General features: G+C 49.6%; 1 protein-coding gene across 4 annotated transcripts in view; it reads left to right on the top strand.

The window, feature by feature from the left end:
- The first annotated feature begins 1,437 nt into the window (after positions 1-1,437).
- Positions 1,438-13,647, top strand: part of VSTM4 (V-set and transmembrane domain containing 4) — a 176,402-nt gene continuing 164,192 nt past the window's right edge. For all 4 annotated transcript variants that reach the window (XM_049854948.1, XM_049854946.1, XM_049854947.1 and 1 more), the window contains exon 1: positions 1,438-1,559. In XM_049854948.1, the coding sequence (XP_049710905.1) occupies positions 1,505-1,559 (55 nt within the window). In that variant the 5' untranslated portion in view covers positions 1,438-1,504. The remainder of the gene's footprint in view (positions 1,560-13,647) is intronic.

The raw sequence follows: 13,647 nt of genomic DNA, 5'->3' as shown, positions 1-13,647 counted from the left end.
CAGCCCACCCTCATGCTGAGTCACAAACCCCAATAGTCAACATGTTCCATTAGGTCTTTGGTCAGAGCTCAATGCAGTCCCTTCCCCAAAACCTACCCTTCCCATGCAGCCCTCCCTCTGTGATGCCTGGAGGATGTGGTGACTCGTCTTCCTCCTTCAGTGGCACCCACCATCCTTGGGATAAGTACGAACTCCTGGGCCCAGCATTTGAGGGTTTCTAGGGATTTATTCCTGTCCTGTTCTTCCACCCTCATCTCACACCCACACACACTGGTCTTCTTGCCCCCAAAGCCACCTACAGGACTTGAAATTTCTTGTCCTCAGCATCAGACCCAGGGACCTGCCACCAGCTCACCATGGGCTTCTCAGGCCCTCTCAGCAGCCTGGCTGAGAAGCAGGGCCTCTCCCTCCAGTCCTGCTGCCCTGATGGTCAGGGTAGGCCCTGCCCTCCCACCTGTGGTTGGCCCTGTACCATGTGAGGGTCCCCCCGGTGGCAGGTCCCCATGTGGCCCAGGGACCCTGGAGAAGTGCCTGGGATTCTGAGAGATCAGTCAGGTTGACACCCCAAGTTTACAACTGTGGCTAAGAGACCAGACATTGGCTCAGAGTTCCCTGGGATGAATGGCCTTGTCACCACTTCCTGGCTGTGTGGCCTTAACAACAATCATAACAGCTGACATTCATGTGCCAGGCATAAAAAAAACATAGCACCCAATAAACAGGAATTCTTTCACTTAACCTAAACACCCCACATGATGAGGGAGGCACCCACTTTCCTCAGCACAGATGGTGGAAGCTGAGGCACGTGGAGATGAAGGATCCCTCCCAGGGTCTCACAGCTCGAGGGGACATTTGCCTCTCAGAGCCAGGAGTCAGTGACATGGTCCCAAGCCCTGGCGCCTCATGGGCTTTGCTGTTGCTGTTATCAATTTCACACACTCTGAACTTGTCCGTGTGGAGCCTCTCAGTGTTCCAAGGGTCCCCATCATAGACGTCATCGTCCAAGTCAGGACAGCAGAAGGGGGTTCTTCCCTCTTTCAGCAGCTCCTTGGCTCACCAAGGCGCCCCTGGAGCAATCTGCCAACAGGCTAGCTTCAGGCCTGGGGTCCGGTGGAGGTCTTCCTCCTACCTCCCATTCCCCAACTTTGCCCCGGTCCCAGCCCCAACTCCCATCCCCGAGGGGTAATGAGATACATTTCAGCTACACATTTGCTGTATCGCATTTGGCACTGGCGAGGACCTCTCTGAGCCTCAGTTTTCTCATCTGTGAAATGGGCAGGTGAGAAGGAGACACCCACGGTGGACCGGAGGACGGAACCTGGCTTTGCCCTGCGGGGGTCATCCCTCACCCCGGCGTGGTGAGGGACCCAGAGGCGCTGGCAGGCGCGGTGGCCGGCCGCCCGAGGGGGCGGGGGCTGGGGCGGGGCGGGGCGCGCTCGTCCGGGCGGGCGGAGGAAGGGCGCCTGGCTGCCCCGCGTCACTGTGCCGGGCTGTGGCCGGGGAGATGCGGCTCCTGGCCCTGGCGGCCGCCGTGCTGCTGGCTCGGGCCCCGGCGCCGGGTAAGCGGGGGCGGCGGCGGCGGGGCCGCGCGGGCCGGGGTGGCGTCGCCGGCCTCTTGCCCTGCCCGCCCCGGTGGGGGACCCGGCCGAGCTGCGCCAGGGCCCGAGGCGGAGGGTGGGGGCCGGGCCGCGCCGTCTGGGGGCTCGTGGAGCGGGGCGTCGCGGGCCCGGCGGGGCTGGCTCGGCCCGGCCAGCGAGGCCCTGCAGCCCCGTCCTGGCTGTCAGGTGGCCTCGTCCCTGCTGCCGGCCGCGGGCTGGGTCGGCGCTGTCGCCGTCGCGGGCGCACCGGGGACTCGCCGACCTTCCGCGGCTGCCGGCCCTGCTCCGCTCGCCCGGGGCTCCCGCGCTGGCGCGGAGACTCCACGGTGCCAGCTTTCCTTCCCGGTGCGCAGGCCTCGGCGTGGAAGATGTAAGCTGGGACGCGCGACCCTCAGTAGTTGTTTTTGTTCCACAGCAGGCGGGACCGTCAACCGTTGGCAGGCCATCTGGGCTCTGGTTGGAGAGTGCTCAGGAGTCAGAGTCCCAGTGGCAGGATCTGTCCTGGACCGAAAGTGGAGCCAGGGAACTTGCTCTTGGGTGTTTTAGGACGACCAGGCTTGGTGAAGTAGGGTATCACCGATGGAACTAAGTGGGGCCCTGACAGGCGAGCCCCTGCTCTAGGGGTACCCTCTCTGCCCACATGACTTCCACTGGACTTTACTGCTCTCTCAGAAGTTGCTGAAGAATTTCCCTCTGTATTCCCTAGCACCCTGCTCAGCTGGCTGCCGCAGGGCTATGGGGTCTTGCTGGCTAGGATGACTGTAATGTTAAATAACAGCACTAACGGCCCACCTCTACTAGGTGCTTACTGGGTCATGTGGGACACGTGATCTTGTATAATCAGTACAAAACTTCAAAGTAATAATGACATGAACAACTGTTTATATATCCAAGAGTTTTACAAATATTAGCTCATTTAACCTTGACAGTAACCTCTGAGGTAGGTGCTATTACTATCCCCATTTTGTAGATGAGACTACTGAGACACAGACTAGTGATTGACTTACCTTAAGTCACAAGGCTGCAAGTGGGGAAAGTGGGATCTGAACCTGGGAAGACTGGCCCAAGGCCTTGTGGTTATAGCTCCTATGCTGTGCCGCCATTGTCTTGTAAACAAGGAAACTGATGACCTGGTGTTAAGCCATTTTCCCAAGTGTTGGAGATGGAATTTGAACCAGGGTCTGAGGAAGAGGGACTTGGATAACAGGGTGAAGCAGCCAGGCTTCCAGTGATCCTGAAAATCTTCCCTGTGGGACACAGGTTTTCAGAGTCACTAACTTGGCTGACGATGGCAGGAGGGCTGACTGGGAGTCACAGGGGTCTTTGGACCTGGCCAGTCCTCACAATGTGTGTAGAGCCAGGTGTGGTCAGCAGGACGTGAGGGGGCACATATCGGACCGTCAGCAGGATCCTGCTGCTTAGGTAGCCTGTGGCCTGGGGGAGTGTGAGGTCTCTCCACCTCTGCAGATACAGGTGCGTTCGGCTCCTTGAGGTGATAGCCTGAGGCCGTGCCTGTCTCAGCTCTCTAGTGCTGCTGTGGTGGAAAAGCCACAAGTGGTGGCTTAACAAATAGAAATTTATTTTCTCCCACTTTAGGAGGCTAGAAGTGCAAATTCAGGGTGTCAGCCCTAGGGGAAGGCGTTCTCCCTCTGTCTGTCGGCTCGGGGAAGGTCCTTGTTCCGTGGTTCCTCGGTGATCTTCATGTGGTGTGGTATCTGTCCTCCCCATCTCGCTTGCTTCTCTGTGCATAATCTGCTCTCTTTATATCTCAGAGGTGAGCGGCTTAAAACACACCCTACAGTGATATAGCCTCTTAACAAAACCCATTCCCAAGTGGGATAATAACCACAGGTATAAACAAACCAACAAAAAAATTCGTAGCCATCGAGTCCATTCCGACTCATAGCGACCCTATAGAACAAAGTAGAACTGCCCCATAGGGTTTGCAAGGAACGGCTGGTGGACTGGAACGGCCAACCTTTTGGTTAGCAGCCAAGCCCTTCACCACTGAGCCACCAGGGCTCCAACCACAGGTACAGGGGTTAGGATTTTTTTTTTTAAATAATTTTTTATTGTATTTTCAGTGTAAGTTTACACAGCAGTTTTAGGTTCCTTTTCAACAATTTCTATACAAGTTGTTCAGTGACATTGGCTGTGCTCTTCACAATGTGTGAACATCCTTATTTCTGTTCTAGTTGTTCCGTTTCCATTAATCTAGTTTCCCTGCCCCCTTACCCTCTTGTCTTTGTTTTTAAGTAATTGTTGACCGTTTGGTTTCTTATAGGTGATTTTTAAAGGAGCACAGTACTTACAGATGATACTCACTATTTTTGGAGCCAATTTGATGTTTAACTACAAGGTGACCTCAGGGGTTAATTTCTGTTCAGGATTTGAAAAGTACTTCAGGGCAGTAGTCTGGGAGAGTCCTCTAGTCCCAACCAGTTCAGTAGGCCTGTTTTTTTTTTTTTAATTTGAGTTTCAGTTCCACATTTTTCTCCCATTCTGTTAAAAAAAAAAAAAAAATTCTGTTAGGGTCCTTTTATTGTTGCCCTGATTACAATGGTCAGTAGTGGTAGCCGGGTACCATCTAGTTCTTCTGGTCTCAAGGGAGATGAGTTCATAGTTAGTATAGGCTGTTTGTCCCGTAAACTAGTTTTTTCTCTGAGCCTCTGGTTTCCTCTCTTTTGTGTCAGACAAGTAGAGCCAATAGTTGTATCTTTAGATGGCCACTTACAAGTTTTTAAGACCCCAGACACTGCTCACCAAACTAGGATGTAGAACATAAATTTATGAGCTGTATTATGCCAACTGCTCAACATGTTCCCGGAGACTCTGGTCCTGACCCTTCACACCCTGAAATCCATTCCGGAGAGGTGTCTGGTTGTGTCTAACTGGCGTCCGTAACTGTGCCCCTTACATGCTTTATTATGTATATGAACAAACATGCATACAGTCACATAGATGCATGTACATATATGTATGCATACACCTGCATATACGCACCCACCAGCCCGTCTGCGGGAGAAAGACGTGGCAGTCCGCTTCCGTAGAGATTTATAGCCTTGGAAACCCTGTGGGGCAGCTCCACTCTGTCCTGTAGGGTTGCTCTGACTCAGAATCGACTTGACAGCAGTAGATTTGGTTTGACGTTTGTATACAGGCGTATATGCCTACATGCATAAGTGTACACTCGCAATACACTTTTTGGTTGTTTTTGCTGTTGCTCCAAAATTATATGCTGCATAGTAATTGCCAGCAGGCCTTCTTTTCTTGGGTACTTTTTAGTGACAGGCTGTGTACACTTCACCTTAACTGGGTGTTACCTTTCCCATCACCAAAAATAAAAAGTGTCTGCTATCTAGAGAGCAAATGCCCCTCCCCCATCCTTGGTAACCACTAATGAACATTCGTGTCTGTGTGTTAACTTGTCATTTCATAAAATGAGATCATACAGTATTTGTTTTTTTGTGATTGATCATTTCTTGCAAAGTAATGTCCTCCAGGCTCATCCATGTTCCGAGGTGTTTTGGGAACTCATTTTTCATTATCACTGAGTAGCATTCCACTGTAATCGTGTAGCACGTTTTACTTATCCATTCATCTGTTAAGGGGCACTTAGGTTGTTTCCATCTTTTTACTGTTGTGTATCGTACTGCGATTATAGGGGTTAGGGTTTACAACACATATTTTTCGGGGACACGGTTCAATCCATAACAGTGCCCTCCCCGACCTGGAGTTCTCCAGGGTTAGATCTGACTGCACCTTCCTCCCCCAGGCTCCTTGATGGCTTTCCTCATTGCAGGTGCTGTCAGGGAGGGCCTCCCAGAGACGGGACTTTTGGGGGTCCAGAACGTATCCTTAGGTTCCAAAGAGACTTCAAGAGCCTTAAGAATTAGAATCCGAGATCCTTTAGAGCCTGCTGTGGCAATACCTGGGGCCACATCTAGGAATAATGGCAGTAGCCAGCTTGCCCAGCACTCGCTGCAGCTGCACGCCCTGCTCAGTGCTCCCCAGATGAGTCCTCGCTGTGGTCCTGAAGGGTGGCCCTGGTGCAGCCACCTGATACCATGTCTGGACTCTTAACTGCCACACTCTTCTACCTCTCCATCCTGGGGTTGGGTGTGACCTTTGTGGCCAAGTCGTCCCACCTCTCATTTTACAGAAAAGCAAACTGAGGAGCAAAACATTTACTAAAAGCCACTTTTTAGTCCAGAGTAGAGGTTAAGAGTGGTCTTTGGAGCTGGATTGCCCAGGTTCATATTTCAGCTCTGCTGCTTACTGTGTGAGCTTGAGCAAGTTGGCTAAGGTCTCTGTGCCTCTTAGTCCCTCATCTGTAAAATGGGTGTGAGCATAGTATAAGGATAAACTGAGGAACTATATCTAAAGTACTTAGAGCCACGCTTGGCACACATGTAACACCCAGCCAACGTGAGTGGGATCCGTAGGCAGGTTGGTGTGTTTGTCCTGGGTGAGAGAGCTTCATGGGATGTGCTCAATGCAGACGTATTGCCCCCAGGCTGGTCTGGAAGCACCTCTGCTGCCCTTCCCTGAGCACTGGCTCCTAGTGCCGTGCAGTTTTAAGACATACAGCTGTGTTTCCTTCAGAGATTTAGTTGGCATGAATTCAGACTGCCCCTTATTGTTCTTACTGAACAAGATTTTCGCTCTGATTGATACTGACAGTTTACAGTCCTCATCAGCATAGAGGCTCCTGGTCCCCTGAAGTGAGTGGGGCTGTTTCTTTAGGGCACAGTGGGAGTGTGGGGCACAGAGCCGCCAGGACACCACTGCCCAGGTGAGAACAGAGGGGCTCCCGTCGCCTCCCACCCCTGCTTCCTGGGCAGGCGGGGCGGGATGCCTTGTGGGCTCCCCTGACCTGGGAGTGGCCCTCCCAGCCTGCTTCACGCTGAGCAGGTCATGCAGTGCTTGGCTACATGGACATCCCTCCAGGCTGTTTTCAGAACGGTGTCGGTCTATCCCACAGCATTGTCCAAGTTGAACAAGAGGTTTGACCTTCTAACTCATCCATGGGAATTTAAGGGCCACTTGTAGGCAGTACCGGCCACACAATTTGCAGGATCCAGTGCAAAATGAAAATACGTGGCCCCTTGTGCCAAAGTTACTAAAATTTACCTATGTCGACAGCAGAGACTAAGCTAAGCTTGGGGCCAACCTTGCTTCCAGCTCAGGGTGCCTCTCACTTCCTTTTGCCCTGCCTCCCCAGCTCTTAGGCATGCGAAGTGATGTTGGTATTTTAAAAAAGTTTTCTTTTGGAGCCTTACAGTCCCATTAAGGTGTTCTTTTATGATTTTCAGATGAGGACACCGAGGCCCTGAGGGCTCCCACCTGACAGAACCACGTGTTTCTGTGCCTGTCTCATCTTTTCTTTCCAGCTGGCTCGAAGGCTCAGGGTGAGCACCCAGGGCTGCCAGGAACAGAACATGTGCTTGTTGAAGGAATGGGGTTCACTGCAACAGGAGTTCCCATTCCTGTGGCTTAGTCGGTCTCCGACTATCTTTGTCATATTCCTCTTTAAGAATTGGCCTTGGGGGCCCTGGTTGGGGTGGAAGTCCTTCCCGAGGTCCATGTACAGGTGGAGGTTGCTGGGTCATGGTGCAGCTCACCAAAGGGCACTGGTCTTTCCCTTTCTAGACTGCACCAGGCCTGCCACAGGGCCTTTGCACAGGCATGGCCTTCTCCCAGAAAGGCCACCCCACCACTGCTGAACTCAGCCTCCAGCTTGTGGCCACGTCCTCAGGATCTCTTTCCTGACCTGCAGACTGGATCAGGATCCCACCAGGATTTTCTTAAGCCCTGCACTTTTTCTCCGTAGCACTTGACATTGTTGGTAGTCACAGACTTATGTATCTTTCTCCTGATTCGCAGCTGCCTTACCCAGAGGGCTGTCCACTCTCTTAGGTCAAGGGTATTGTTTTCTTCTTTACTTAGTACCTGGCACTTGGTTGTTGCTCAGCAGTTATTTGTTGAATGAGTGAATGTACCGAGCTGGGCATCAGCTAGAGGGAACAGGAATGCCGACCCTATTTGTCACCTCAGTTCCTTGGAATATAGTCAGGCAGCAAGAAATTGCGTTCTTCAGGCCAGAATGCCTTCAGCAATTCTTCCTAGGCCAGGAAAAAGGAGTCCTAGTGGCGCAAGAGTTCAGCGCCCACCAACTGGCACTGTGGAAGAAAGACCCCCATAAGGATTACAGCCTAGAAAACCCTGTGGTATAGTTCTACCCTGTCACATGAGTCACTGTGAATTGAAATTGACTGGACTGCAGCTAACAACAAACAGGCCAGGAAATGCTACCTCCTTTCTCTTAGCTGGTGTTGGGAGGGGCCTGGGACACAGCTTGGACCCCTTTGCCCAGCTTGCTCACCTGCCCTGCAGGAAGTCCAGGTCTTCAGCCTGAGATACAAAAAGAAAAGGCCTGGGCCCTTCCTCCCCCTCCCCATGCTGCGCTCTGGTTGGCCTGCCACAGTCCATGGAGTTGCCCTTGTGTCCCCGCCGTCCAGACTCCCACTGGGGTTTTCTCTGCCGAGCACTCTGGGGCCTGACACCGCAGTGGAGCAGAGCTGTATGACTCCCTCTCTCTTAATGTTTAAACGGACACCCCACCAGCTAACGCTTCCTGGGTGCTGCACCCTCTGCTGCGTTTTCTCCCCTGCATCTCGCTGTGCCATCTTTCCAGCTAAGCGTGTGTAGCCACACTGGGGGTTAAAGTGGCCGTCTCCTATACCAAGGGGAGGGCATTACCTGGAACATCGGCTTTGCTGGGAAACCTCATAGCAGGCTCCGAGATCCCCTGACCTAAGAGCTGTGTCCCCTGTCAAAGCTTTAATACTCTGTGAGGGCCTTGGGCATCACAGTTTCAACACACACAGACCATCCACTGGTGTTGAAAGTGGACGCACATAGCTAGGCTGGTGGCAGGTGTATGGGCTGAAATGAGCCCTTCTGTGCACAGGGCCTTTGCACTTCAGTGGGAGAAACAGATGCTAAGAGAATGTGGGGCGAGGTGAAAGCAGAGAGGCGTGCGGATAAAGTGAAATACAAAGCTGGGCTTGGAGAGATTGTTCAGTCAGTCCAGCCATCTCTTGAGAGCTCCGGTAGTGGGCTGCGGAAGTGGAAGAGTTACTGGTTTCCCTCCAGCATGGAATCTGGCCTCCCGTGGGTACTGGAGCACTTGGCACGTTCTCCTGGTTTCAGTCACTATAAATAATCCCTCTTTCATGTGGCGCTAATAGGAGGAGACTGGGGCGTGGGGTCCAACTGCACTCTCAGCCCACCCATATTGTTTCAATTTCCTGCCTTCCCCAATTCTTCTTGACTCTAGTAGGGAGCCCCTGGGGGCGGGTGAGGTGGACTGAGATTCTGGAAACCAACAGCTGTGTTTCTGCTGCTCTCCTCTGGCTTGCTGGCCACGAGGCCCTGTTGGTGTGGGATCACCTTGTTCCCAGGCTGCATGGGTGCTCACCAGGGGCCAGTGTGGACTTCAGCCAGGGCCTTAGCAATCAGGAGGAGGTCCCCCGGACTGACCTCTGCCTTTCGATTTAATCTGGCATGTGGTGGGTGGGATGCATGATGATGATGAGGGCCAGTCCCTCTTCCTTTGCCCTGCATGGCTCTGGCTACAGTGAGGTGGGCACTAGACAGTGTGGTGGTCTTTCCTTGAGCTCTTAGGGAACTGCGAGTTTTTCCCAAGTATCTCTGGGCCTACTTTGTCCCTCGTAGCTGTAAATGTAAGACATCATTTCTGCCCACAAGGAACTTGGAGTCTAGTTGACCATCAGCCTCTTTCTTCTGAATTTATTTTCTATTCTTTTTAAGGTAGTAAGAGACTGGGAGGCTGAATACTGGCCTCTAAAGATGTCCACATCCTAATCTCCATAACCTGTGAATAGAGTACTTTACATAGCAAATAATACGATGGTCCACTGATTTTGTCTGATATAGAGCCAGAAGATTAGTGGAAGGCACTCCAAAGACAACTGGGGTAGACCTACCACTTCAAGGTAGAGTCGACCTTAGTGACATGGGTGGAGTCAAGCTTTCGGGACCTTCATTTGCTGATGTGGCACGACTCAAAATGAGAAGAAATAGCTGCAAACATCCATTAATAATCGGAACATGGAATATATGAAGTATGAATCTAGGAAAATTGGAAATTGTCAAAAATGAAATGGAATGCATAAACATTGACATTAGTGAGCTGAAATGGAATTGTATTGGCTCTTTTGAATCGGACAATCTCATGGTCTGCTCTGCCGGGAATGACAAAGAGGAATGGTGTTGCATTCATTGTCAAAAAGAACATTTCAAGATCTATCCTGAAGTACAGTGCTGTCAGTGATAGGATAATATCCATACGCTTACAAAGAAGACTGGTTGACTATTATTCAGATTTACCCATCAACTACTAAGGCCAAAGATGAAGAGACTGAGGATTTTTGCCAACTTCTGCAGTCTGAAATTGATCAAACATGCAATCGGGATGCATTGATAATTACTGGTGATAGGAATGCAAAAGTTGGAGACAAAGAAGAAGGATTGGTAGTTGAAAAATATGGCCTTGGTGATAGAAACAATTACAGAGATCGCATGATAGAATTTCGCAAGACAAACTACTTCTTCATTGCAAATACCCTTTTTCACCAACACAAATGGCGACTATACACGTGGACCTTGCCAGATGGAATACACAGGAATCCAATTGACTACATCTGTGGAAAAAGACCATGGAAAAGCTCAATATCATCAGACAGAACAAGGCCAGGGACCAACTGTGGAAAAACTCTATCATTAGTCAGAATAAGGCTAGGAGCCAGCTGCAGAACAGATCATCAGTTGCTCACATGCAAGTTCAAGTTGAAACTGAAGAAAATTAGAACAAGTCCATGAGAGAGAGCCAAAGTATGACCTTGAGCATATCCTACATGAATTTAGAGACCATCTCAAGAATAGATTTGATGCGTTGAACATTAATGACCGAAGACCAGACGAGTTGTGGAATGACATCAAGGACATCATCCGTGAGGAAAGCAAGAGGTCATCAAAAAGACAGGAAAGAAAAAACAGACCAAAACGGATGTCAGAGGAGACTCTGGAAGTTGCTCTTGAACGTCAAGTAGCTAAAGCAAAATGAAGAAATGATGAAGTAAAAGAGCTGAACAGAAGATTTCAAAGGGTGAAGTATTATAATGACATGGGCAAAGACCTGGAGGTAGAAAACTAAAAGGGAAGAACACAATCGAATTTTCTTAAAGCTGAAAAAAACTGAAGGAAAATTCAAGCCTTGAGTAGCAATATTGAAGGATTCTACATGGAAAATATTAAGCGATGAAGGAAGCATCAAAAGAAGATGGAAGGAATATACAGAGACATTATACCAAAAAGAGTTGGTTGACAGTCAACCATTTCGGGAGATAGCGTAAAATCAGGAACCCATGGGACTGAAGGAAGAAGTCCAAGCTACACTGAAGGCATTGATGAAAAACAAGGCTCCAGGAGTTGGTGGAATACTGAGTGAGATATTTCAGCAAACCGATGCAGTGCTGCAAGTGCTCACCCATCTATGCCAAGAAATTTGGAAGACAGCTTCCTGGCCAACTGATTGAAAGAGATCTGTATTCCCAAGAAAGATGATCCAAATGAATGTGGAAATTATCGAACAATATCATTAATACCACACGCAAGTAAAATTTTGCTGAAGGTCATTCAAAAGCAGCTGCAGCTGTACATCAACAGGGAACTTCAGGAAATTCAGGCCGGATCCAGAAGAGGACACAGACCCAAGGATATCACTGCTGATGTCAGATGGATCCTGGCTGTAAGCAGAATACCAAAAATATGTTTACCTGTGTTTTATTGACTATGCAAAGGCATTCAACTGTGTGGATCATAAGAAATTATGGATAACATTGCAAAGAATGGGAATTCCAGAGCACTTAATTGTGCTCATGAGGAACCTATAGATAGATAAAGAGGCAGTCGTTCAAACGGAACAATGGGATACTGCGTGGTTTTAAAGTCAGGAAAGGTGTGTGTCAGGGTTGTATCCTTTCACCATACTTATTCAATCTGTATGCTGAAAAAATAATCCAAGAAGCTGGACTATGTAAAGAGGAATGGGGCATCAGAACTGGAGGAAGACTCATTAACAGCTTGCGGTATGCAGATGACACAACCTTGCTTGCTGAAAGTGAAGAGGACTTGAAGCACTTACTGATGAAAATCAAAGACCACAGCCTTCAGTGTGGATTACACCTCAACATAAAAAAAAAAAAGAAAAATCTTCTTTTTTTTTTTTTTAAATCCTCACAACTGGACCAATAAGCAACATCATGATAAAGGGAGAAAAGATTGAAATTTTCAAGGATTTCATTTTACTTGGATTCACAATCAACACTCATGGAAGCAGCAGTCAGGGCATCAGAAGACCCATTGCATTGGACAAATCGGCTGCAAAAGACCTCTTTAGAGTGCTGAAAAGCAGAGATGTCACCTTGGAGACTAAGGTGCGCCTGACCCAAGCCATGGTGTTTTCAATCTCCTCACATGCATGTGAAAGCTGGACAATGAATAAGGAAGACCGAAGAAGAATTGACACCTTTGAATTATGGTGTTGGTGAAGAATATTGAATGTACCATGGACTGCCGAAAGAAAGATCGAATCTGTCTTGGAAGAAGTACAACCAGAATGCTCCTTAGAAGCAAGGATGGCCAGACTATGTCTCACATACTTTGGACATATTATCAGGAGGGATCTGTCCCTGGAGAAGGACATCATGGTTGGTAAAGTACAGGGTCAGCACAGAAGACCCTCAACAAGATGGATTGACACAGTGGCTGCAACAGTGGGCTCAAGCATAACAATGATTGTGAGGATGGCACAGGACCAGGCAGTGTTTCGTTCTGTGGTACATAGGGTCGCTATTAGTTGGAACCAACTCGGCTGCACTGAACAGCAACAACAGCACATAGCAAAAGCACTTCGCGGGTGTGATTAAGTATCTTGAGATGGTGAGATTACCTTATTTCATTTGGTGGGCTAGTGCCTGAATCCTAAGAGATGACAAAAAAAAAAAAAGAAAAGAAAACTCACCCCCAAATTGTATCTCTCAAGGTATTTATTAAATCAGTAGTGGAAACCATATAAGGGGATGATCCCTTTTACTGATGTTGGTTTTACGGCCTGGACATCACAATGAGGAAAACTTTTTATTGGACTTTCTCCCTCCTTTTCCCAGAGCCTCACCTTTGTTGGCTACAGTCTCCTTTTCAAGTGTTCATATCTTGATCTCTTTTTCATCTTTCCCACCTACTTACTTGAAGCATTAACCAGGGCTCAAGGTTTCAGTGACTTTTTGACATCTGGGGTGCAGGCCTCTTATGTGACTAGGAGGCGACCTTTGGGGATGCTCCCAGGTATACCTTCTTATGCAGGGGGTGGTCAGTGAATGGTGCTTTTGGCCTTGTCCACCTGGCTGTGCTGGGGTGGGGATGCAGTTGGACAGAAAGTGGGCCTGGGGCACTCTCTGCAAAGCATCCTTTTCTGGGCTCCGGCCTCTCATGCCTCCCAGTACACGGCCCCACCATGAGTACCACTGAGCCTCCTTAAGCTCCAGGAAGCTCGGCCACATCACCTAGTCTTCGGGAACACCATTTATATTGTCTCCTTGGAGACAATGACCCTTTCTGAGGCTCTGCTGGTCTAGCTGGTGTGGGTAGATGTGGGGGTGGCACTGCCAAGAGCACTTTGGGAGCAGAGCAGCAGTGGGGTGGGCAGCCCTTGGGGGTGGTTCTAACTAAGAAGCCACTTGGGAGGAAGTAGTGGTTGGGCCTGGAACTCAGAAGCATTTTGGGGTGTTGGAGAGTCTCTTGTCCCTCCCTTGTCCTGGAGCCTGTCTTGATTCCTGTGCTTCAACTCTGAGACCATAGATCCTGAGTCCAAAGACACTTTCAGCAGGTACTAGCTCGCCAGCATTATTGTAGTGCCCCACCTGCTAGCTCACCAGCATTTTTGTAGTGCCCCACCTGGCTG

This window comes from Elephas maximus, chromosome 16 (genome assembly GCF_024166365.1).
Source record: "Elephas maximus indicus isolate mEleMax1 chromosome 16, mEleMax1 primary haplotype, whole genome shotgun sequence".
NCBI lineage: Eukaryota > Metazoa > Chordata > Mammalia > Proboscidea > Elephantidae > Elephas > Elephas maximus.
The sequence above is the reverse complement of the archived record's forward strand: the minus strand, read 5'-3'. Positions and strand labels throughout refer to the sequence as shown.